Source organism: Centrocercus urophasianus, unplaced genomic scaffold (assembly GCF_019232065.1).
Source record: "Centrocercus urophasianus isolate 14NV4802_14NV808 unplaced genomic scaffold, USGS_Curo_1.0 seq_10, whole genome shotgun sequence".
NCBI classification, from domain to species: Eukaryota; Metazoa; Chordata; class Aves; order Galliformes; family Phasianidae; genus Centrocercus; species Centrocercus urophasianus.
Window position 1 is genome coordinate 54,245,836 of NW_024884142.1, and position 24,796 is coordinate 54,270,631.

Below are 24,796 nucleotides of genomic sequence, written 5' to 3' on the forward strand. Positions count from 1 at the left end.
TGTATGACCTCCTCCTTTTGTCTTCCCACCTTATACATCAGCTGTCATTGGCAAGTCCCTAAGAAGAACAGAAAAGAGAGAATCTGCTGAAATTGTGACCTTAGCTCTGAGATCTGAAAAAGCGAACAGCAGGGGAGACTTTCCCTCTATTTCTTACTTTTTTCTGGCAAGAGCCAGAGTTGTTTTGTGACAGCTGCATCAGAAGCAAACAGGCAACAGAGCTGATAGCATACTAGCTGTAGTGCTGAGCAAGATGTGGAGATGTGAATTCTTAATCACCTTACCATCTTTCTTGAGAAGGAAGGTTAGTAGGAGAGCTACATGAGTACTGTCAGCAAGGAGAGCTTTTATCCTTGAATATTTCTGCAGTCATGTTAACAGGTTGTGCCTCTCACCTAATCTTCCCATTTCACCATGTTGCTTGAATCGTGTCCTAAATTTCTTCTGCAACTCTCTATCAGCAAGTGATTGGCATATCCATTTTCAAAACAGTTGGGATTACTCCCGAGTCCTTTAAATTCTCTGGAGGGTCTGAGGTGAGTGCCTCCATATAAGTCTTTCATGAAGTTCAGCCTTACTGAACTTGTCTGTATGAAAGCCATTTTTCTTTTCTCTTAAAGTAAGTCATTACACAAGATAAACTTTGCATATTATTTTTCATTGAATGAAAATAATACATTTCATAGAACTTTCTCTCCACACTTTTTTTAATTTTAATTTTTTCTTCTGTCTGAATTCAGCAATCAAAGACTGGAACGTAGAAGACTACTCCCTGACCAAACCAAAGGCTGTGTTGTTTTTTTTTTTTTTGTTTGTTTTTTAACAGCAGTGTTAGTATGATTTAATTTGAGTTGGTATTTTCAAACTGGTGTTTGGAGTGGGCTGAATTTTGCTGTCTGAAATTGCTCACCACTGTGCTAGCCATACCCCAATTTTGGTGCAGGGATGAAATGAAAGTAGAGTCAAGAATAGTTATGTTGTGAAACTGCCCTTACTACTTGCCCTACTTGTGTAGCTCATGCTGTGGTAGAATAGAAGTCTGGTCTCTGCAACCTAAGAGGAATTTTCTCTTGTTACAGGGCCCCATTTACAGGTATTGCTGACTTTTCATCAATGAAAAACAGAATCATTCAGCTCTGCTTGGATCTTACTACTACTGTTCAGAAGGTCAGCTGATTTCTTTTCCTCCCTGCTTTCCAAAAGGGGAGGTGGGTGTTTGGGGAAGTAATGTGTGCTGTATACTGACTGCTAATTGGAATGCAGATGTGAGTTCACTTCAAAGCTTGAACAATTCCATGAAGGCCAGTTTCAGTTGTCGGTTTTTCTGAGATGGTTTGTTTTTGTTCATTTAATTTCCAATTTTGGAATTGCTGGCTGTGTTGTAAATAACTGTCATTTAAAGACTACTCATATTTTCTTCAGCTTCAATGGGAAGAGTGTTAGATTTTAAAATAGTTGGTCTGCATCTGAAGATTATCAAGTTCCAAATAATATATCGAAAATACACGGTGTTTGTGTGTATATACACTAAAATACATAATAAAGTATGTATTACTTCATTGTAATACATACAGTGAATACTTCATACTTCATACATCAATTACTTCATTGATTGTTATGCCTACATATGCAGACTTCTTAGGTTTTTTCCCATATATAGTATTTCAACCTATTCCTGTTAGATGGGAAATGCTCCATATAACACAAGGAGTTGCCACCTTTATCATAAAAATTCCCCTAGTCAGACTTCTGTGACAGTAGTGGGAGATTATAGTGTTTTGTTTCAAAACTTTCTAGTTATCAGTGTCATGAGCACTTATATTGTAATAGCTAAAAGGACACTTAGGAACTGTGGGAGTCTTGGCAAATTGCATCGTTTTGTTTTCTGAATAATATTGCCTGTCTTCTGAAGCAGTGGCATGCTGTCAGCAGAGTTTAACTCTAGAAATTGAATGCTACATGCACTCTTCAGCTCCTGTAGAATTTGCTCATAGCTGTTTAGTCCATTACTGTATATTGTATGTACTCTGTAGAGTCATGTCCTGTGAAACAGGTGATTCCCTCTGTTTCTGAGGAGATGATCATGAAATGTCTTGGATTGGAAATGTCATCAAAGCCCGTTCAGTTCCAGCCCCCTACCATGCGCGTTGCATCCACTAGATCAGGCTGCCTAGGGCCCCATCCAACCTGGTCTAAAATGTCTCCAGGGATGGAGCACACACAATTTCTATGGGCAGCCTGTGTCAGCGCCTCACCACCCTCTTGAGTGAAAAATTTTCCCCTAGCATCTAATATAAATCTTCGATCTTTTAGTTTAAAACCATTCTTCCTTCTCTTACTGCTATTAGGCAGTCTGAAAAGTCCGTCCCCCTTCTGATTATGAGCTGCTTTTAAGTACTGATGCCAAAGTAAAGAAAGGTCTTGTGAGATATCAGGCTATGATGACACCCGTTTCTATCAGCTGGTTAGTTGTAAATGAATATTAGTATAGTAACTTCAAAGGCACACCAGGCTCACCTGCTGCTGAACGCCCTTCTTGATTGGGCACTGTGCATGCAGTTGCAGCAAGTTAGTGATTTACAGATACAGATTTGCAGATTGTGTAGTAGAATAGTAAGCACTTCTAGCAGCAGATGGTGTTCACCCAAGAGTGCTACAGGAACTGAGATATGAGATTGCTGGACTGTATTAATAAAACTGTTAAAAATGGTATCTAATCTGTCAATTAAATCAGCCTTTGATGGCAGTGAAATGGAAGTTGGCAAGTACAACTCTACCCTTTAATAAGTAGAGCACTTCTCTGCCAATTTAGCAGGAGCTGTAATAAAGACTGGAATTGCTGTGTATGAGGGGAAAAAAAAAACAACACAAAGAAGAAATCTTACTTCGTATTGGAATATTGCAAATGTATTAGTATGACCTGAATGAACTCACCGGCATGTGGAGAAAAGAGAATGAGATTAAAAGACAAAACAAAACACTCAAACAACTTGATGTACATTTTTAAATGTATGAAGAATATGTCCGCAGTGATCATCAGAACAGTGTTAAGAATTGCTTTGAAAACAAAAGAGAACTGAACTATTTTATATATCTCTATTGTGTCCATATCTGGAGGCTTATATGCTTTTTTTTGAACTTCTGTGTTAAAAAGCTGAAAACAGAACATGGACGAAACAGGAGGGTTGAAAATGATCAGAAGTAAGGAATAGCTTCAGGTCACAGCTCCTCAGTGCGTCTTTTGGGTGTTGTGTGATAGTTATGCAGATTGAGATGTCAATGGCAAATATCTTGAAATTTAAGTTTTAAATCTTGTTTCATTATTTACTTGTTCTCTTAAGTCTTTAATCTGAGAATGTAATACTGTTCTCTAGTTCAGCCATTCTTGCAGAAAACCTTTTGTCCAAAGAGATTGTGGATGCCCCATCCCTGCAGGTGTTTAGGGCCAGGCCAGATGTGGCTCTGGGCAGCCTGGTCTGGTGCTTGGTGACCCTGCACATAGCAGGGGGGTTGAAACTAGATGATTATTGTGGTCCTTTTCAATCCAGGCTGTTCTGTGATTCCCTTCTATGAAAACAAGGAAGACTTATGTAGTCTTTTACGTGCAGCAGTTTCAGTTCAAAGACTTTTGTCCCTAGGCTTTGTAAATAATGCTTTATGTGCAGTCCTGATGAATATTATCAGTAGCATATTTTTGAAAACAGTTTTTCTTGCCTTTTTTAACAATCCACTTTATAACTGTTTGTTATCCGGAACGGGTAAATGGCTGAATCAGCATTCAGCAGTGCAGTGCAAGTTTGTGTGTCTTCTGGAAGTCTGGTTTTATTGTGCGGAGTTCTGTTTTCTGTTGAATTTCTGTTGCTGTAATTGAATCCTGTGTTCTTGGTTTTAAGGGTTTATTACTGCTTTATACCAGGGCCAGAAAATAGTTGTTTAACACTACATTTGAGCCCTACTGGGTGAAACTAATCCGATTAATCCCTGCAGCATGAATGACTTTACTTCAATTCAAGGTTAAGGTGTCAGTTTTGCAGAGTCTTCAGAGATGATGTATTCATGCACTTATTGGTTAACATAGAGCATTGTTCTTGTTTTCTTTTTAGGACTGCACTGTGGCTGACATGGAAGATAAAGTTCAGACTGTAGTAAGTACTAATTTCTACTGAAAACTCACTACTTGCTTTCATGTTTATTTCGGTGGCTTCTACTCCAGTTGTACTGACAACAGCCTTCCAATCCCAGCACATCATGCAAGTAAAAGGTTATCGGCCGTTTTAGTAATGCTCTTTACTGTAGAGAAAATCAATGAGGTTTTTGACTAGACTGATAGCGTGTGTAATGGTGCGAAGTCAAGTCTTCCTTGAAGTTCATTGCACAAACATTCTTCATGAGAATTTAGACCTCATATTTTAAAGGAAGGGGTAATACTGTAGAATCATTATAGGCTAAATAAACTAATTACGCCTGTAATAGGCATCATGAGATATTTTATGCCTTCATAACTAGATGCTATGCCTTATTAAGCTTCTCCATGTAAAAAAAACCAAAAAACAAACAAAAAAAAACCTGCCCTGACACAGAACTGAGTTTCTGAGTTTTTGTGTCTAGCTGTACTTGAGCTTGAAAGATCAGTTTTCAGAATGAATTGAAGCAGCCTTATGACCAAATGAGGAGTGCAATGGAATGCTTTTTATATTTTGTAACGGTTAATCATCGCTTCCTGCTTTTGACATGAACCAGGCTGTTCACTTTGATAAGGCCTTCCGCTAGTTCATACATGCTTAGGAATTTAGTAGCAAAATAACTAAAAATAACTTTTTCTGTAAATAATGAGACCACGTAAAAGGGAGTTTTTTGCTTCTCTCTTTTTCCGTTTATGCGCGCCCATCATGGAGTGGGTATTGTTGCTTGAAATTCCCTTGTTCTAGCAGTTCCTCGTATTCACACTTAAGCATTGTTTTGATTTATTTTATTGCTGCTCTATAAATCTGTTGTAAAACAAAAGAAGAAACATTGGAGCTATTGTTTCTAGGGACTATTGTAATTCAAAAGATGTGCAGGACTGCCTCCTTCTCCCTTAATTACTTATGTCTGCTTTGACTGAAAAATTCAGAACTTTGTGTGAGGTGGTTCATTTTATTGGTGTTCCCGAATGGTGTATAAATAAGTACCATGCTGTGTCCTAAATCTTCCTTCTGTGTTATGCTCTTGTAGCATATTTTGAGTTGCAGCATTGCTTTAGCTAACATCAAGACCTAAAACTTACTGTGGGGCATTAGGGAAATTTGCTGGTGTAGGGAGTGTTCAGATTTTCTATGATAGCTCTCATGATTAATTAGCCATTCTGTTACTTAACAGTTAGAACGGCTTTGTCTTTTATACCTTTGACTTTACTGACACAGGCAGAAGGACAGAATATGCCTTTAGTTATAAGTTGGCTTTGGAACAGTTGTGTTTTGGTCAAAAGGAAATATGAGCCTTGTCTGCATAAGCATTCCAGAAGAGGTCAGCTCAGAGGCACAGTGGAGAGAAGTAATGCTGAAGCACTGGAATGCTGGATGTCCTACCTTATACTCTAAACCTTTCCATAGATAAGTTAGTGGCCGGCTTCTCATTTAAAAAAAAATAAAAAAATAAAATTAATGATGCATTGATGAATTTAATCTCGTAAAAGAAATAAAGTATGATATAAAAAATAGTCAATTGTTTCCACAGAAATAATGTTTCAAGATGTTTCATTATTTTAGCAGACTACTCTTTGATAAAAATGAGTATCAAACTTTTTTTTTGCTGTGTTTTATATGTTTGTTTATTTTCTTTTTATACAGACGGTGTATTGGCATCTGTTAGTTGTGATGAGGTGACACTAATGAAAGTAAATCATCTATACTAGGTTACCATAGGGAGATAAACGTGCTGCAGATTACATATGTACAAATGAGTCTTTTGTTTGTGTGATTCTTGAGTATGCTTTGTTATTGGACCAACATTTAGAACTAGTTTACTTTCTGTTTTGAAAACTGAAAGAAGCAGCAGCCAGGAAAGAATTGTAATAACTGCTTGTTGTGTGTTCTCATTACAGTCCAAGACTTTAAATGGAATTTGTGATAAAGCCATCCGATCAACTACAGATCCATTGATGAGCCAGTGTGCCTGTCTGGAGGAGGTTCACTTAACCAACATTAGACCTGGGGAAGGCCTGGTAAGAACCAACCTTTACATCCTTAATGTTTCATAGTTACTCTTGTGAGGCATCACATACCCATGTAGAGCAATTTACTTCAAAACTGCTAGTTTCCTACAGAAAACAGAAAGAGGCAGGAGCAGGAACTTTGGAGATTGTCAAGCTGTGTGTTAGAGTGGCGGATGGGGATATATATACAAGTTAATAGTTTCCAAATTTTGGATGGTAAAGTGCTGCATTAATGTCTCAATGAGAATTTTGGGTAATTTACAGATGCTCAGGAAATTGATCATTTTACTTCTGGAAATCATATTAACCAGATGTTTTGTTCGTTGGCAGATGGAGGCAAAAGGGGGATGAGAAGGGTTTAAGTAGGGTGAAGGTGATGAAAAATGGTGTTTGTGTTTCTGAAATACATATTCTATGTGTATTCTTTAGTCTTCCTAAAAAATATGAGAATTTCTGAGATTTGCTGTTAAGAAGAATAAGGGAAATCCTTTTAACAGTTCAGTGACCGTGTGACATTACTGACTATAGTTCATTCGGTGAATTCCACTTAGCTAAGTGCCAATTATGAGAAACTGCATTTGAAATTTTATTGGATTTTCTGACTGGGAAATACTTGGATTAGAATGTTTTGGAGGAAATTTAAATGCCTAAATGCATCTGTGTTCTCATGCTCTTCCTTGAGAAGACAGAAGAGATGAGCACTGTTAAAGGACGCCTCACACTCTAACGATGATACGTAGTTTAATGTAGACCACTGGATTTGACTGAATCAGTCATGAATTTGTGAAACTTTGAGGAGCTGTTTTTTATTGCATAAGCTACAATGAAGCTTAAACTAAGCAAGAAAGGAGGAGGTGGGTGCACAGAACTGGCTGCCACAGGTAAACAGAAAAGGGAATCAACTAGAGGGAATGGGGAAAAAAAAGAACAACCTAGTGTGTTTTCTTAACTTTTAAACAAGTGTAGTAACTTCAGGCAGATAAGCTGCATATGACTCCTGAACTGCAGTTATGTAGCTAAATGTGAATACTTCGAGCAACAGCCACTCATAGGAATTATTGAAGTGATGTTGTTTTGTCCATAAGTGGTAAAATCAATGTAGTGGTCAGTTCCTGTGGGGATATCTGTGTAGCTATTAGTTAATAGCTTGTTGATGACTTCTATTTCATATGGTCAACACCAATTTCATCTGTGTTTATTCTTGCCTTTACACTTAAACAAAAATAACCGCAAATACTAGTACCAGGGCTTTTATTGCTTTTATTTTATCAGCATTGTGGTTACAAGACAGCTTGTGTTTTCACTTGCTGAGAGAAGTTGTAGAAGAGCACATATAATATTTGTAGCGTAAATGTGGGAGAGAACTGTAAGGAGAACCAGTGGCCATTTGGTAGAACTTGCAATTCTCTAATGCAGACAGGGCAGTAAGGAAGCAACTTAGTTCAAGACTGAAGACTGAAAATACAGCAAAAGTGGTAGAGTTTGGTGTTACCAACCAAACGCTATTTGTAAATTGCATCTCCTTATGTTAGTTTTTCTAAGTAAATACCAATATTGCAATTAATTACAGCAGAAGTGACCTGTGACGAAATTGAGAATGATGTGATATTAGCGATACCGGATTGCACAGTTTTCATGGGATAATGTGTGAATTTGAGTCTGTTGCTGCCAACAGTTATTAAATGAGATATGTTACATAAGGTTTTTTTAATCTTTAAATTTGTTTTTCGTTTTCTGTTTTCATTTAGGGTATGTACATCAAATCAACTTACGATGGATTACATGTAATTACTGGCACTACAGAAAATGTAAGTGAAGTAAATGTAGATTAATGTAGATCGGGCTATCAGAATGTAACTTTGTTTTTTTTTTTTTTCCACGGCTTTTTCCTGCTTTTCCTGTAGCTTTCATGATATTACTACTTTATATGCAGTGTGGTGCATCGTTTATTTATCGAGAACTTGTAAATATTTTTATCTGTGTGTTTCACTGTTAGCCTAATTAAACCAGTTCCTGCAAGTAAGTGAGGTACTTCAAACAGTTGGCATCAGTACAGTTACTTAAATAAGCTACTATTCTGAGAGCTTTTGGTCTCCTAACAAAAATATGGAGGTATGTATTTGTTCTCGGCTGGCAAAAGAAATCTGTCTTAGTGAGAACACTTAGGTGATTCTGTCTTAAATTCAGTAATGAATAATGAAATTAATGAAAGGTCCAATGTCTAAATTACTGTGCAGAGTAAGAAATGAAATATTTAAGAGCGATCTGCTGGAAGGAAATGATCAAGCATGATAGACAACAGTGGTTGTTTTTGCTGCAGGTGGCTGCTGGTTTTATTCTCGCACTGTGCTCTCTGTAGCTGAAACTGTAGGTTTTAGGAAGTCATTGCAGTGAACCTTTCATGAGCATCTGCAACTTGCACTGATGCTGCAGTGTTCTCATTGCTGCTTCTCTGAAGAGCAGATACTGAAGGAAAGCTGGAAAGTTGAGAAGCTTGGCTTTTTTTTTTTTTTTTTTTTTTTCCAAAAAGGAAAGAACCAGTTGTTCCAGCTGTACCTTGCCAAGTCCAGGGGGCTGGGAGGAACGGGTGGAAATATGTGCTTACTGTTCAGAGCGAAAACTGAAAGCTTTTATAGCTGCCAGCTTGTAATACTATTGGCCTGGCCTAACTGTGTAAAGGATCTGAAATACTTTGAATACTCTGAATACAAAGTCTACTTTGACAGCAATTTTAACATTTAATAAGTGTGAAAGAATGTGATGATTGATGTTGGGCTCCTTATGCATGCATAGATAATTTTCTAGAGGCTGTGACTGAAGCTGTATTATTTCTATAGCTGTTTCTATAGCTTGGAGTGTTGATCTAAACTTTTGCTTTATGAACAGTCATTCTTCCTTTGGGGAAGCTCTTTTCTTTGTTACAAAAAACTTAAGAAGCAATTGAGAGAACTGCACCCAACTGGTGCCTTTCTGGTGGCATGGTATCATTTAGGTAAGGCTGGGTCTTAGCTAAATTTTCTTGTTAGGTTCAGGATGATATTTTAGCAGCTATCCCCAAAACTTACTGATTGGAATGCTGTGGCATTGCATGGCCAAAATGACAGTACTGTACGTTAAGACAACTGGGAAAGTCCGTGCATTTGCTACAAGTAAGCCAAGTTGATACCTGAGTGATGTCACCCTACTTGTGACTTCTTGACTCATGTTGGCCTAGTTCTAAACTCTTTATTTTGTCCTCCAGTCTCACAATGTGATGGTGGTACTGACTGCTGTCTAGTGTTTGTCTGAGTATCCTGCTCTCCCACAGCTAGGGTGTCAGTCATCCAAAGGACAGCTTGATATGAGTCTTGTTTTCCACAGCTCAACAGTTGATCAGAATTTTTCATGGTCTTGGTTGAATCATGGTATATGTGGCCTTCCACAGAGGCATTTCCTTTCAGAGGAATCAAGAAGACAATGAAAAAAATAGTGTTACTCTTGATAACTGTAGGTTCCTGTAAATTCCATCATGTCATCTTCTCCCATTACATAGTTTATTGCTACAGTTCCTTTTAATGAAAAAAAAAAAAAAATCACTTCAGCTCTGAAGTTGTAACAAGGAGAGAGTCCTTTACCCAGCTGCTTCACTCTTGCATCATGAGGGAGAGCTGGCGTGCCACCAATTTGTTATGCCTTGAGTAGGGGAAATGGGAATCGGCTGCAGAAGCACTGCAGGGTGCCAGCCTGGCATACCTGTGCTCTTGAGTGTTGCCAAGGCAATTCATAATTGCTGTGTAATGGAAACAGATTGGTTTTAGTAACTGCAGCAATAGGTGGTGCATGGCACCAGCCCTAGATAAATCTGAGTAAATATTGACACATTCATCTGTTCCTTGCTAATCAGTACCCAGGACTTGCTTTTTGTTCCAAGAAAAAGATATTTTATGGTGTTTTTCAAATATCTGTTTAAACACGCTTGGATGTATATAGGCATATATTTTATCTGTCGGTCTTAATGATACAGGCAGATAATTTAACATTGAAGTTGATAGCTCTTAAATTAGGGAAAAGCAAAGAGAAGTGGAACAATCGTCTTTTGTGGATTGGAGAGTTCCTAGTCCTCGGGCTTGTATATTCAAAATATTAATGTATTGTTATGTTTTGAAATAATATAAATTTGAAAACTGCATTTAAGATTAATCCTATGTTAGAACAGAAGTAATCTCTTGTAATTCTCTCACAATCATAGAATGGTTTGAGTTGAAAGGGACCTTTAAGATCATTTAGATCCAGTCCCCCTGCTATAAACTGAGATTTCTTCCACTAGACCAGGTTTTTCAAAGCCCATTGTCAAAGTATTTGGGGAACCTCTTTGATTGCTGATGCCCTGCTGTGTTGTCCTTCTAACAGATAACGGAGGGTTTGAAGTCCCTCATAAGGACCATATTTTGTGACCGTGAAGCTGCTTCTTTCTGTCTCATCCACTTGACCTTTCTGGCCGGGTGGTCTGTAGCAGGCTCCCCTATGATGGCTCCTCCCTATGCCTTCCCTTTAGCCTTAATCCATATGCTCTCTGTCAGGTCCTCATCCATCCCCAGGTGGAGCTCCATATGCTTCAACTGGTCATTGACGTAGACCAGAACACTCCTCTTCCTTCTCCCTTGCTTATTTTTCTTAGGGAATTTATACCTGTCTATTGCTACTTTCCACTCATGGGAGCCCTCCCATGTGTCTACGTGATGTCAGTGACATCAAAGCTCTGTAGGTACATCCACATCTGTAAATCTTCCTGCTTGTTCTCCATGTGTTAGTGCACAGGTGTTTGAGTTTGGCTCCCAAACTCAAGGTTTGGGAGGTTGATTAACCAATTATTCCCTTATTCTGCAGATGCTGTTTTCCTGACCTGTGATCCAACTCCAGGCTCAGAGCATCCATTAGTGTCATCAGCCTTGAAGGGGGATGGAATGAGGATCCTCTCACCCCAGCCTCCCCAGCAACTGTAGTTAAAAGCCCTCCTGACTAAATTGGCGAGCTTGTTGCCAAAGATGCTCCTCCCCTTCTCTGAAAGATAAACCTCATCTGGTTGGATGAAGTTTACCAGATTTGTCAAAGCTAGTTCCAAGACATAAGAAGCCGAAGCCCTGTTCATGGCACCGCTCCCTGAAGCACTTATTTTCTTAATTCTATCAGTCCTTTCCCTCTCCATCTCTTTAACTATGAGGATTGGTGAGAAAGCTACTTCTGTTCCCAAGTTCTTCACAGCTTCTGCCAGCTCCTTGTAGTCCCTCTTCATATTCTCAGCTGTGTCACTGGTGCTTATGTGAAACAGCAGCAGTGGGTAGTAGTAAGTGGGGCATACAGGGTCTAGCAACCTCTGTCACATCCTTGATGTGGACCCTTGGCAAGCAGCAGACCCCTCTAGATAGTGGATCAGGACCACAAATGGATGTCTCTGTGCCCCCAAGGAGAGAATCACCCACCACTATCACTTATTGCATTTCCGTAGTTGTAGTGGTTGTTATGCAGTGGAAAGCTCATCTGGCTACCTTCCTCAGACCTTACCTGTTACAGGTTCGTTTTTCTCCTCAGTCTGCAGAACTGCTTTGTGATTCAGACTTTGAGGCAGGCTTTTTTCTCCTGCTACTCTTTCTTGGGGCAATTAGCCGTTTCTCATCACTATTGGCTTGCCTTCTAACTGTGCTGATGGTGGGAATTGAGGGCTTTTGGCCCCGGGTTGTGGATTCAGTGTAAGTTGCATGTTTACTCCAGCTGTCTATCTCCATTTCCGCCACTCTGATAGTACACAGTCTTTTGACTGTCTCCTGCAGCTCAGATAATGCTGTCTGGAACTGCAGTACAAACTGGAGACAAAAAGGACAGTGAAGACAGTTTTAGGAATGAAGTACAGTTTGAGTGGCACGTAGTCTTTGCTTTCTCCCTTACCCTCTAAGTACCCTTAGTATTAAAAAAACAAAAATAAAAAAAATCCCAAGATGAATTAATTTAGAATTCTTAAGTCATCAATTTATGTAATGCGATTTGTGGAAATTTTCAGTGATGTTCTGCATCACAGATACAACCTTTAACTTAGTCTTGTGGGAATTGTTATGAGGGACAAGAGAGCCTGCTGAGGCACGTAATCCTGTTTTCTTCTTTGTAGTCCCCTGCTGATAGATCTCAGAAGATTCATGCTGGTGATGAGGTGATCCAGGTTAACCAACAAACTGTGGTAAGTAACAGAAAGCCCTTGCATGCTTTTTCTTATACTTGTTCTCCTAAAGCTGTCCTATAAAAAAGTGTTTTGTAATTTTTTTTTTTTTCAATTCTGGCTTTTTCGTATCTTTTTTTAGGTTCACTGAAAATCAGAGTTTGACTTACCAGGGGGGATTGTTTGTTTATTCACTTTTTGAAAAGCAATATCAAGTTAAAGATGTCATTTATTCTTTAAAAGGTTGGGTGGCAACTAAAAAATCTGGTGGCAAAGTTGCGAGAAAATCCTGCTGGAGTTAGGCTGCTTCTCAAGAAACGTCCAACCGGCTCTTTCCACTTCACTCCTGCTCCACTGAAGAACCTGCGCTGGAAGCCACCCTTGGTGCAGGTAATGGGCTTCTGACAGACCTGTGATGTCTGTGGATTTATTTTTTTATTTTTATTTTTATTTTTTTTTAATGTATTTTTTTAATTTGAAAGAGAGAAATACTGGAAATGCTCCCAGTTGCTCGTGTTTGAGTGTAGGTTAAGGTGGTTTATGTGAAATGGTTGTCATCTTTTGATCCCTAGATAAAAGCGAAAATGTTATTAGCCAGTTAATGCCCTTCTTGATACCCAAAGGGAACTAGGTGTGTTGACCTTTTTAATCAGCATGCCATTGGAAGTATTTACTTGAGGTGAAACTTCTGATATGTATGGAATTCATCAGTAAAGAATATTAAAGGCTTCTTCTATGTAGCATAGTAGTTTTTTGTTGTTGAAATAACTTTGACTATCCAGTATATACTTATCCTCTTCTTAGCTTGATGAAGAGTGGGGAATGACTGAGGTTTTTCTTTTAAGAAGTTGTTTAAACTACTTCTTTAAATATCATTTAGTTGTTGGATAATTTGCTTGTTCAGTAATAGACAGCAAAACTGGTGTTCATAACTCTTTAATAACCATTTCTTAACCTAACTATTCCCCAGAATGGTTAAGAAAGCTTAGGACTTAATGCTTTTGGAAGAAAATATCCTAATTGAATCTAAACTGATCACCTGCAATGAAGAAAACCAGAGAGAATTCCCATTCCTACTTCTGTTCTGACATGTCTTCCCACAGCTGTAAGGATAACTTAGCAACCTGTGTTACATTAGTGGATATCTTAAGTCTCAGTGCATGCAGATTCTTTCAGGATGGGTGCAGAATGTATACTTGACTCTTCTCCCAGTCCCCTCCACTTTCTTTTCTCTAATGCGTGTATTTTGTTTTTGTGGCATGATGTCTGTCATATAATCAGAGTTAGGGGGGGAAAAAAAAAAAGAGGGGAAAAAAAAGGTGTAGGAATGGGAAAGAGTGCACCTTTGCTCTCCTAAAGGTAGACAAGATCCTGACAGGGAGATTGCAGTGAGTTACAAAGATCAAATGCTAAACTTGCTTAGATGAGCAGTAACAAATGTATTTTTCCTTTGCTTCCTTTTATCACCTGATGAAATTGTTGGTAAACTTTACTGTATTCCTGCTAGTGTTCGTGAAGCAGATTTTGGATTGTATGGAATAAATGTAGTATGTACTGACTTAAGTTCTATGGACTATGCGTAGACTTAATAAATTACATTATTGTAATGGATCCAAAAATAAAAAAGTAGGTTTTGTCTGTTGCATTTCCTGTCTATGGAGTTTACATGAGAAATAGAGCTGAAGGGAGTAAAATACTCTGTAAGAAATGCATTCTGCTTGTGGTAGGATTTATGTAGAAGGACTGCAGTACAAACCAAAATGAGGAGGAAAAAAAAAAGGTAAAAAAGCAAAACAAAACACGCAACATATTAATTATACAAGTATGAAATGGTACCATTGATGGTATAATTATATATTTAGTGGATGATAAATGCACAGATGTCTGATAGCTATCTAACGTTTCAGACCAGTCCTCCACCAACTTCAACCCAGTCTCCAGAAAGTACCATGGACACCTCAGTGAAAAAGGAGAAGCCAGCCATTTTAGATCTATACATACCACCTCCACCAGCTGTTCCATATTCTCCTCGGTATGTAAATAAACATGCATTGAATGTACTGAACAAAACCTCCTTTATTATATTTGTTTCTGAGTTGGTTTCACCAAATTGTATCATAGAATAGACTGGATTGAAAAGGACCACAGTGATCTAGTTTCAACCTCCCTGCCCTGGGCAGGGTCACCAGCCTCTAGACCAGGCTGCCTAAAGCCACATCCAGCCTGGGATGGACTAGTTTGCAGTTAGAGCTCTGTAAAAATTAGTTTGAAAATGCAGATTGCATACTTTCATTTAGTTGCTTGAATACCTAAGATTTAAGCTTGTGCTTAAATGCATAAACTACCAGATCAAAATAGTAATTTTTTTATTGTTAGAAGATTGTTTTGTCTTCTGTAGATCAGTTATTCCCAGAACATAAATGGATGTTGTCCCTTGTTTTGTTGTGGAGTTATGTTTTTACTTTTGTTTAAATGTGACTGTGCATACCAGGAAGTCATTTTTCTGTCATTTTTTCCACTGCTGTGTTTAGCAAGTTCAGTAACTATTAAGATACTTAGGATTGAAAAGAACTTGTTCTAAACTGTTAAACTTGCAAATTATATAACACAGGAATGTTCCCACTGAAGGGAAGGGAGAGTCAGTTCACTCCACCTCATTTTTTCCCCTATGGTGTAAACTATAAAAATGGAGATCTGTGTGTACAAAGGGGGAAGGTTATGGTATGGCTAACTGTTGTTTGTTCTTAAGTTCTCATTGACTAATGCCAGAACCCTTCCACCTGACCTGAGAAAGCAGTGGAGAAAAGGATTTCCAGGCGGGGAATGCTTCCTGACCTGGCCTGACACTCTATATACACGTAGATTCTGCACAGAAACTTGGCTGACCTTTTGCTACAGGACTTGTATGGGAGGAGTGCTTGTCTCCTGTCATGTAAGGCCTGAACTGGAGACAGAGTTTGTACTACTGTAGTCTTCAGGGCAGTACAGGGCAGGGGAAGGTTGCCTGCAAATTAAGGGTCTGAAGTTGGACTGACCTTGACTTGCTTTCTCCCTGTTTTTCATGTTTATGTATGCTCAATTCTTAATTATTTAAAAAAAAAAAAAAAAAAAAAAAAAGTCTCTTAGTGGAAAAACAAGTGTAAAGATTTAACTCAATTTAGATTGATTTGGTCTCTTTAATCACAGAATCAAAGCATTGCATCATTACATTTTAAATGTATTGGTGAATTAGGTGCATGTGGTTGGTTTGTTTACTTAGATTTTTCCTGAGGAATCACATAATTACATGTAGCTACAAACACCTTTTGGATCTGAATCCTGTTGGCAGGAAAGGGTGTAACAGTATGAGCTGGGAAACTTTTCCTAGGTGATGCAGGAAAAGGTAGTGGCTCATGGGGACTACTACTTGACTTCAACCTTTAAGTAAAGTGTGGCAGTCAGGAAGAGGAAAAAGGACAGCTCTCTCACTGTGTTTGGTTATTTAACTGCACCTCTACCTGTTTTGCTGCTCTTTTAAAATTGCAAGACATTTGTGTGGTCACTTTTGTCCTGTGCCCCCATCATCCTCTTCTCCTTTTCCGATGTGGACCTTTTCTGGTCCAGTACTTACTGTTGGCACTGAGAAGAGAGCAGTAACCGTCCTCCCCAGGTTGCATTCTCCACATGGTGGTGTTGTAGGAGAGCTGTCTGCTTACACATGGTGGTGGTATAGCACTTACGTGTAATTTCTGGTCTGCAAATCTCCATAAGTAGTTTCTTCCTATTCACTGAGATCTAGCATTGGAAAAAATGTCAATACTGGGTTGTGTACATACTTAATGATGATTTTTTTTTGCCTGTCTTGGGTAGTTGCTTCAAGCACGACCATACTCTATGTGGGAAAGGGGATTTTAAAAAAAAAAAAAAGAAGAAAATCCTAAGTTGGAGGGGTGCCTTTTCTTCTAAAAAATTTTAACTGGGACTGGTTCTGAAAATGGGTGCTTCTAATGTAAGATCTGTGGAAGGAGATCTGGATCTAGGAAGGGAAGTCCTGCAGAAATTGCTCAAAATCATTTATGTATACTATGAATTTACTACTGAAATTCTCAAGGGGGTCCCACTTCTGTATGGAGAACTAGATGAATGTCCTGCGTCAGTTATCAGCCTCTTAACATTATAGGAAAGCATAGTCCCTCCAAAGGAGACACTGCATCTTGTCACTACCACTAGGATAAACCTGTGGATGCATTCCTCTGCCAGAGCTGTTTACTGACCAGGCAGTAAACTGGGAGTTTTGATACCCTTAGGGCCTAAAGGTCTTATTCTCATAGATCTTTCTAGGGTTAGTACTTAAAGAAACCTCTAAACTTCTCTGTTAAATTACTGGCTTGTTAAAGGTGAACTGCCATGAAGAGGATAACTTTCTCTTCTTCTTGGTGAATATGTTTAATGAAGCCTTTCATCACTTGACCTATTTTTTTTTTCTTCAGCATGTGTGCAGCATAATGCCCATTATCAGGGGCATGACTGTGGGCTAGAAAATATCTTTCAAACCTACTCATGCTTGCAGAGTAAAATTCCTTTTAAGCTGCTAATTGAAGCAAACTATCCTTTCAGAGATGAAAAGGGGAGTTTTCTATATGGAGGAAGCAGCAAACCCAGTCATCCATTATTTGGATCCAAGGGTGCCGAGTCTCCCAATTCTTTTCTGGATCAGGAAAGTCGAAGGAGAAGGTTTACTATTGCTGATTCTGATCAGTTGCCTGGATATCATATGGAAGCAAATATATTGCCAGCCAAGATGAGAGAAAAAACACAGTCATATGGTAAGTTCATGACTCTTTCACTATTGATATTCTGATAAATGCTTCAATTCTACAGCTAGAATAATTTCACTTAAATGTTGTTTCTTTAATGAATGTCATTCAACTGGGCACTGATGCCCTTCCTGTCTGTTTCCACATGTATAGTGGTTATAACTTGTGGTCATTATGTCCATTGCCACTGTAAATGAACAAGGGTATAGCTAGGTGTTTTGATCTCAGCAGAATGCTTTCTTGTATTCTATTGGTTAAAGTATCTTGAAATATTTATTTCTGCTGTATCTTGCTCCCTTTGCTTAACTGTGAAAAGCATAAATTTAAACATGGGTTCTCCAAACTTAATGTAATTCCTCATAACCTTCACTCTGTTGCCTTCAGGAAAACCTCGTCCCTTATCAATGCCTGCTGATGGCAGTTGGATAGGAGCTGCGGAACCCTTCTCAAGGCCACGAGCACCAGGAAGAAAAGGCAAGATTTTAGGTGTCATCCTCTTAGTAGATCCCTCTCTGGGATCTTGTTTGGATGAACTGCCTAAATTAGGACTGAAGGAATAGCATTTGTACACTGCTGAACTGATCCAAGATGACTGTTTTAAACAGGAATGCCAGATGGTGGTTGTGAAATTTGTGAGCTTGTTCAGTGCTGAGGCTCAAACTTTGTTTTTTGATCTAAAAATTTATGTGAATGTGAAAAATAGTCTGAGAATGACTACTGCAGATATGTACTTGTCTCCTTACGTTACAGGTTTACTATTTTTTCTTTTACATACTTTTCCCTTTCTTTTGCAAGGGAGGATCTGGTTGATTTACTAAAAAGCTGCTTTTTTGATCAGTCTTTGGTTAGCTTACTGAGAAAGCTGTTGTAGAAGCAGTTTTTTTTTTTTCCTCAGAAGTAGAGTGTAGGACCTTTTAGGAGCTAATTTTTGCTGCTGGTTAAAAAACAACATTCTGATGATTCCACAGGAGGGGTAAGACACAAGCTGATGTCAGATTAGATGGCTTTTTTCTTTCCTGCAATGCCCTTGTCTTCCCTCCTACTCACTCCCTTATATCTGAAATACTACAAATTCTGTTATAGTGGGAAATAAGTAAGATGACTTCAGTTTGTTCTTGAAATCAATTATGAAAACGAATGTGTAATTCCAGGAAAAATAGATGGGAAATTCTATTTTTACAAAAGTAGAAGCTGATAACAAGAAGCAAGAACATGGAAGGATATTAGAAACACACTAAGTAGCTAGCCTCTCAGGATGATCACCACATCCTGGGCTTTTTTTTTTAACCTTTTTTTTTTTTTTTTTTTTTGAACTTGCTTGTTGTTAACACACAGAATGAACCTAGCAGCAGTATCTAGCAGCAGTGATGTTCAGCAATCTAGGGAAGAGTTTAAAAAAACAAACAAGCAAAAAAAAACCAAAACAAAACAAAAAAAAAACAACAAGCAAGCATCACAAATCAGTAATCAAAACCAAGGAGGTGCTTACACTCTTATCTGCAAGATTAATTTCTGTTGTTTAAAGTAATGTTTGTAGCTTTTAAGATAGTTGCATGCATATGGATTCATGCCTGACCTACAACACCTTGAATGAAATATCACAAAGAGATTTTCTAGGTCTGGCTTATGGTTCACATGAAGGCAGTCTATATTGGCTCTTACAGTGTGCGAATGAGAGAATCTGGTATTTAACAATGTTAGTCAATGTAGTCAGTGTGCTAAATGCTTAAAAAAAAAAAAAAAAAAAAAAAAGCATTGTGTCATTTATTGACAGCTGTTTGTGTCCAGGTGTGTTATGAAAGGTAACCAGAATCTGGGAAGTGCTGTTGGTGTCTCTAAGGATCATTATAAAAATGAAAAATATGAATGGAATAATAGTTGTTTTGAAACCAGCAATAGTTGCTTTTCTTCCTTCTGTTCCCACAGGTGAAGATGTCCTCTGCAGGTACTTCAGTAATGAAAGGATACCCCCAATCATTGAAGAAAGTCCCTCCACACAACACCCCTTTTCACGGCCCATGTCCGAGAAGCAGTTAGTGAGGGGAATGGATTACATTCGAGGCAGCAGGTGTTTTATGAATACAGACCTCCACAACAGTGCAACAATTCCTTTTCAAGAGGAAGGTGCTAAAAAGTCCTCTGCACCATCCACAAAATCTTCCTCTGCAGAGCCCTCACTACTGGTCAGTTGGATAACAAGGCTTAAATTGTTGACTCATTGACTGTTGATCACAGGATGGTTACCCAAGTGCCTTGGTTCATCAGTCAGACTTCTCTGCTTTTCAGCTTAACTGACGCATAGCGACTAATGCAGTGTTCTTTTCCTGGAGAATCCTATATTCTTGCCTTTTTGTTTGTAATTTTTGATGCATCAGAGGGTTGTGCAGTGCAAGGAGGAAAGAAAGATAAAGTTCTTGTTAATGGCCAAAAGTTGGGAGTTTGTTCCCTGGGAAACGAGTAAAATTTTGGTGATATAGAGACCACATGACCTGAAATCTGCATTGCTATTATTACTGTTCAGAGGAAACCTTTGTATTATGGTGAATTCCAGTGGCACTTCATTTGTCTGAATGCTCAGAGGCTGATGTGACTGGCTGGACATCATAATATATAGGGCTCGGTGAAAGTTGTGTTACTTTCCTGATCAGGATAGGCAAGGAAGAAGAGAAGTTTGGTACCACTTAGCAATATGTTGCAAGATCTTGTTGCATGAGATCAAGCCTGTGAGGATGAAGAAGTAGCATTGCAATTCTTTCTCTGACGCCCAAGATCTGAGCAAAGTCTTAGGAAGAGGGATCTCTTATCTAGAGGTGTTTGCAAGTTGGACTAGTTTAATTGTAAATATGTCCAACCTGATTTATCATCTTTGTTATTGAAAACACAGTACAAATAAAGTGCACAGAACAGCTGAAGTGTTCATCCGTAAAGATGTATGGATTGTTACAATATGCCATGGAGATGCATCTGTAGAGGTGGTAAAAGAATATATTTTTTCCTTAATTGTTTAAGAATGATTTGCTGTTAACCAAAGTAATCTTTTAAAGACAGTCCTGTTGGACTCAGGAGAATTTTACAATGGATCAGTTTTTGAAAGATGCGTGAGGTTTTTATGAAAGGTATGTGCTATGATACATTACAATTGTAAGATATCTTGCTATTTTAATTATAGCTCAATTTTATCCTCTCCAGAATTTTAAAGTAGCATTGGGTATTTTGGGAGAAATAAAACTTGTTTAACAGAAGACGAGGATATTAAAGAGGTATTGTTTAAAATTGAATGTACATAAGATTGTTCGTATGCAAACAGTTGTGTTTAATTTAAATGTTAAATATAGTTGTATATTTTTTTTACTCAAACAGAGTTTGTACCTTCCTGTCTGCGGTACTGTGCATGAATTAGTCAAATGAAAGAAAAAGGAAAGTCTTTAGTATTCTCCACTAATTTTAAGACTATTTTCGTAGATGTTATATTGCCAACAGCTTTTCCTTCTTTGGTTTTACTAAAGAAAAGAAGTCAAATTTGTAATTAATAATTAGTGGGGAAAGAGGGATCTTAAACACTAGTTTGCACTTTGGACTGGGGCAGGAATTGTACTTGATAACATGAGTATTAAAAAGATACCACAATTCTGGTTATGAAGATATAACCTTTCTCCTGCAACATGTTCTTGAAATTGTGCCGCAACCCTGCAGAGACATGGTGTTAAATTCAGTTCTGAATTAATTACGTTTGGTTGTTTCTCACTGGTGATTTAAGTGAGGGCTGGTTTGGATGGACTTCTTTGATCCTAGAAGATGATAGTATGGTAGTCTTGTGTAACTCTTCTCCACCTCTGGCATGATGTTTGTAGAAGGGGCACAGGCAAACACAGTTGCAGTGCAGTTGAAACCTAGACCAGTTTTAGTCTTGCCTTGGAGAAGAGGGCTCAAACTTTGACTTTTTTTTCAAACGTGTTTTAGGCACTATGTTGTCCAGCCCCAAATTGATTGAACTGTTTGGAATAAGCAATACTAATCCAGTTCAAATTAACACGCCTGACTGGGGAAGGATGCAACTTGGTGTATACATTCACACATGCTGATAAGGGAGAAACCATAGAAGTACTTGGTATCTTAGGATCCTCCTCAGCATATTTTCAAAACACTGAAAAACTCAAGTTTGATTCCTTCATTTGGTTAGGTTATCTTGCAGTTTGGTGTAATCTAGCAAATAGCTTTAAATCAGTTCATCTATGAGAAATGGAGGAATTCATAAGCTTTTAGGCAGTGACACTTTTCAAAATATTTTGTTGCCTAAGTACAAGCTTTAAAAATGTCAACAAACAAAAAAAGAAAAACTTAACTATATATTCTGTTCTTCATGCTCCAGTGTTCTGATCATGCTGACTTGAAGTACTGAATGTTACCTTTTGTCAGTCATCAACAGCAAAAGTTGTCTGGCTCTTGTGAATATGGGAAATGGATACTTTTCTGGAAATTACAAGAAGTTCTATTATTGTTTCCACTGCAAGTTAGCTAAGATCACTGAGAACCGTGAAGTGGTTTTCACTTAAGTCATGTATGTTTTCCAATTAAAAAAGTAAATAATGTTGGTGGGCTTTTTTGTATGTTTGATTTTTTCCCCTCTTGAGTTTTATGCATCACTGTTGATGGGCCTTTGGCTATTGGAGTGTATGTACACAAAATAAATGTAGCAGAACCCCATAAATCAGCTTTTATTGCAAAAGCTACATCCTTGCTACTGTGAATTCATTCTGTGCTCTACGAAGTTACCATGTCATCTTGATATTTTTGTATGCAAGTATTGCTTAGTGTTCACTGTATGCCTCAAACCCTTTTATGTAGTGTATGATATGTAGGAGTCTTTCTCTGGGAAGATGGCATTTTTTTGGCTTTGGAAGAGAGGTATTTTTCCTCTTGGATAGCCCGATGTAAAAGCTCAAATATATATTCTCAGTAATAATAAGCTATTCTGAGTTATGATATGAATAGTAGATATTGGATGTGTGTATGCCCTTCATACCTCCTGACTCTCTCCTTCATCCATCTCTTGTAAAGTTCTAATACAACTACTTCATTTACGTGAAGAGATTGTCCAACAGAGTGACTTAAAATGTGGCTGTTTCCCTGGGTTTGAAAACATGAGGTTGGGTGGGGGGGAGGCATAAGTGCAGCTGAAAGACTTATGGGAGCAGACTCTATTCTTACTAGCATCTACAAGGGAAAAGATGAGTATCAGTGTAGGAAGGCCAACATGCAAAGCAGGGAACAATAGAAAACGCGTTTAAGAGCAAACTTTACTTTTCTATGATAAGTACTATACTTGAAATGGTTTGTTTTCCTATGTGACCTGTTTTCCTTAGTAAAGAATAAAGATTAAAACACCTGATCTTCTCTATCTTTGTGCATAATGCGAGATATTAAGAAACTGATGTTTAGCAAATAGCAACATGGCACAGATCGTTTAGTACTATCATTTTGGAGAAATGCTGTTGTTAGTTTGGGAGGATGGTTTAAAATGCAGTCAAGACTTGTAGCAATGAATGTTGTAATATGCCTGAATGGGATTGTTTTTCTTTGCAGTAATGACTCCTGTTAGAAGATTTGGTATATGGAGAAATGTTAATAACTCAACTTTTTCAGATAATTCCTTCCGCATTTTAATCTCATCTAGGAATGGTGAAATCTATTCTGTACTTCTGTAGTAATTTTTCCTAGTCACTGCTTTGAAGCATATTAATTAAAAAGTGAGGTGAAACATCTGGGAAGTCTTAACTCCAAAAGACTCTTGGCAAAAGAAATTAAACTTGTAAGTTTGTGATCACTTAAGTCTGTACTCTGTGCGGTGAATATGGAGGGTTCTCTGTAGTTCTGGAGAAGGAAAAAAGATACAGCTAGGAGTCATTGCTGGCTTAATCTCAGAAAAAAGGTATGTAACAAGTTAAAAACTGTTGTTATGCAGAAACTTGGCTCATCTCTTGGTAATTAAGATAAGTATGTGTATGTGTGATAATAAAAGCTATGCCTAGATTCACTTTCCTAATGAGTGCAACATGTGTAGCCAGATACATATTTAGTACAGTACCACACACACAGTATTCTGCTCTGAGTGCTCTGGTACAGTGGCAGAATGACATGATTCATTGGGGGGAAAAAATACACACACACACACACACACATATATATATATGTAAACACCACAGAAATAAAAATATTTGATACTTCTGTTATGTGTATAGTGATACACTGTTTCAGGAATGTACGCTTCAAAAATATTGAGCAGGCTTCATTTTTAGCCTGCAGAGTATTTGCAAGGCAATATCGTGGGTGTTTCCATATATAAACATTATGAGAAAATATTATTCTAGATAGTAATGTGCAAGAGGAAATAAGATATAAAAACTAATTCCAATGGCTCGTGGAGAGAGTTTAGGGCAATTCTTAAAGCCACGTGTTTCCTCTGCTGCTATGGATAGTGAAATTAACCTGTGTATGGATTCTGGATGACCAGTAGAGTTGAAAAGAGTATTGAGTTTATATTAATTGGTGAATAGATTCTGTGTTCCTTCTCATAAGCAGGTGGTTTTGAAAACAATCCATACAAGCTGAGCGTTCATTGAGCTGAAAGAAGAAAAAAATCTGAACTTTTCCAAGCCAGGAAGCAGATGGTGAAGTTGACTTCCTTCAGAGTTGGAGAGGGTAAAGAATTTTCTCTGTATGAAAACTACTTGTATACAAATCTTATTTCCTGTTTTATCACAGGTGATCGTCACAAACTGGTCTGTGCATGTAGCCACATCCTAAATAGGCCAACTTAAACCTTTTCATCAGGCTGTAACTGGGATCTTGATGCTACATCTTGTAGCATGAATTAGAAAGGCTTATGCCTTATGAGTCCTTTGAAGTAAACTGATTTTGTTGGTCTGTAAAACTGGGAAGTGATGTGGCTTCTTCTCTTTAGTTTAAATTTTCTTTGCACGTGATTTTAAGATTTGGGCCATCGCATACTGATGCTTTTGTTGTATTGCAAGCCATAAAGTGCTCTTAAAGGAGCTCTTAAAGCCTTAAACTAAAATGCAGAAAGAGCAGTCCAAAAAGGCTCAGTTCAAAGAAGGAAGAGGGAGGAGCAGAGCTAAATTGAATGTGGATGGGTGTCCTTGTCGAACACCCTGTCAGCAGCATAGCAGCAGCTCTATGGAGAAGACAGCCCACACAAGTTTCTTCTGTGCATGCTTGTTTCTACTGCTACATGTGTGTGGTGCTGGAGAATGAGACAAGGGCAGTTACTCAGTGTAGATATATATATATATATATATATATATATCTATATCTATATCTATCTATATATATATATATATAGCTCCACACGTGGCACTTGAGCTGTTAGATGCATGATGTAAGCAGTCAAGCTGCTGTCTACATAGTTTCCCAAATTCCACTGCCCATGTTGCTGCAGCATTAGTTTAAAATAGTGAGCCTTGTCCATCCTATACCTGCACAATATGAACCCGGCTCTCATGTGTGTAGCCAGCGGTTTTGTTGCCTTTTGCGGTAGCTGGTAACTGCTAGCAGCATTGTATCAACTCCTGCTGGGCCTCACACAGTGGCCCAAAAGATTAG

General features: G+C 38.1%; 1 protein-coding gene across 2 annotated transcripts in view; it reads left to right on the forward strand.

Moving 5' to 3' along the window:
* The window catches only part of CNKSR3 (CNKSR family member 3), a 64,433-nt gene extending 41,227 nt beyond the window's left edge, over positions 1-23,206 (forward strand). For both annotated transcript variants that reach the window (XM_042809250.1, XM_042809258.1), the window contains 10 exons: positions 1,080-1,167; positions 4,104-4,145; positions 6,083-6,202; positions 7,942-8,001; positions 12,333-12,401; positions 12,624-12,770; positions 14,288-14,412; positions 16,977-17,185; positions 17,561-17,650; positions 19,103-23,206. In XM_042809250.1, the coding sequence (XP_042665184.1) occupies positions 1,080-1,167; positions 4,104-4,145; positions 6,083-6,202; positions 7,942-8,001; positions 12,333-12,401; positions 12,624-12,770; positions 14,288-14,412; positions 16,977-17,185; positions 17,561-17,650; positions 19,103-19,398 (1,246 nt within the window). In that variant the 3' untranslated portion in view covers positions 19,399-23,206. The remainder of the gene's footprint in view (positions 1-1,079; positions 1,168-4,103; positions 4,146-6,082; positions 6,203-7,941; positions 8,002-12,332; positions 12,402-12,623; positions 12,771-14,287; positions 14,413-16,976; positions 17,186-17,560; positions 17,651-19,102) is intronic.
* The last annotated feature ends 1,590 nt before the right edge of the window (positions 23,207-24,796 follow it).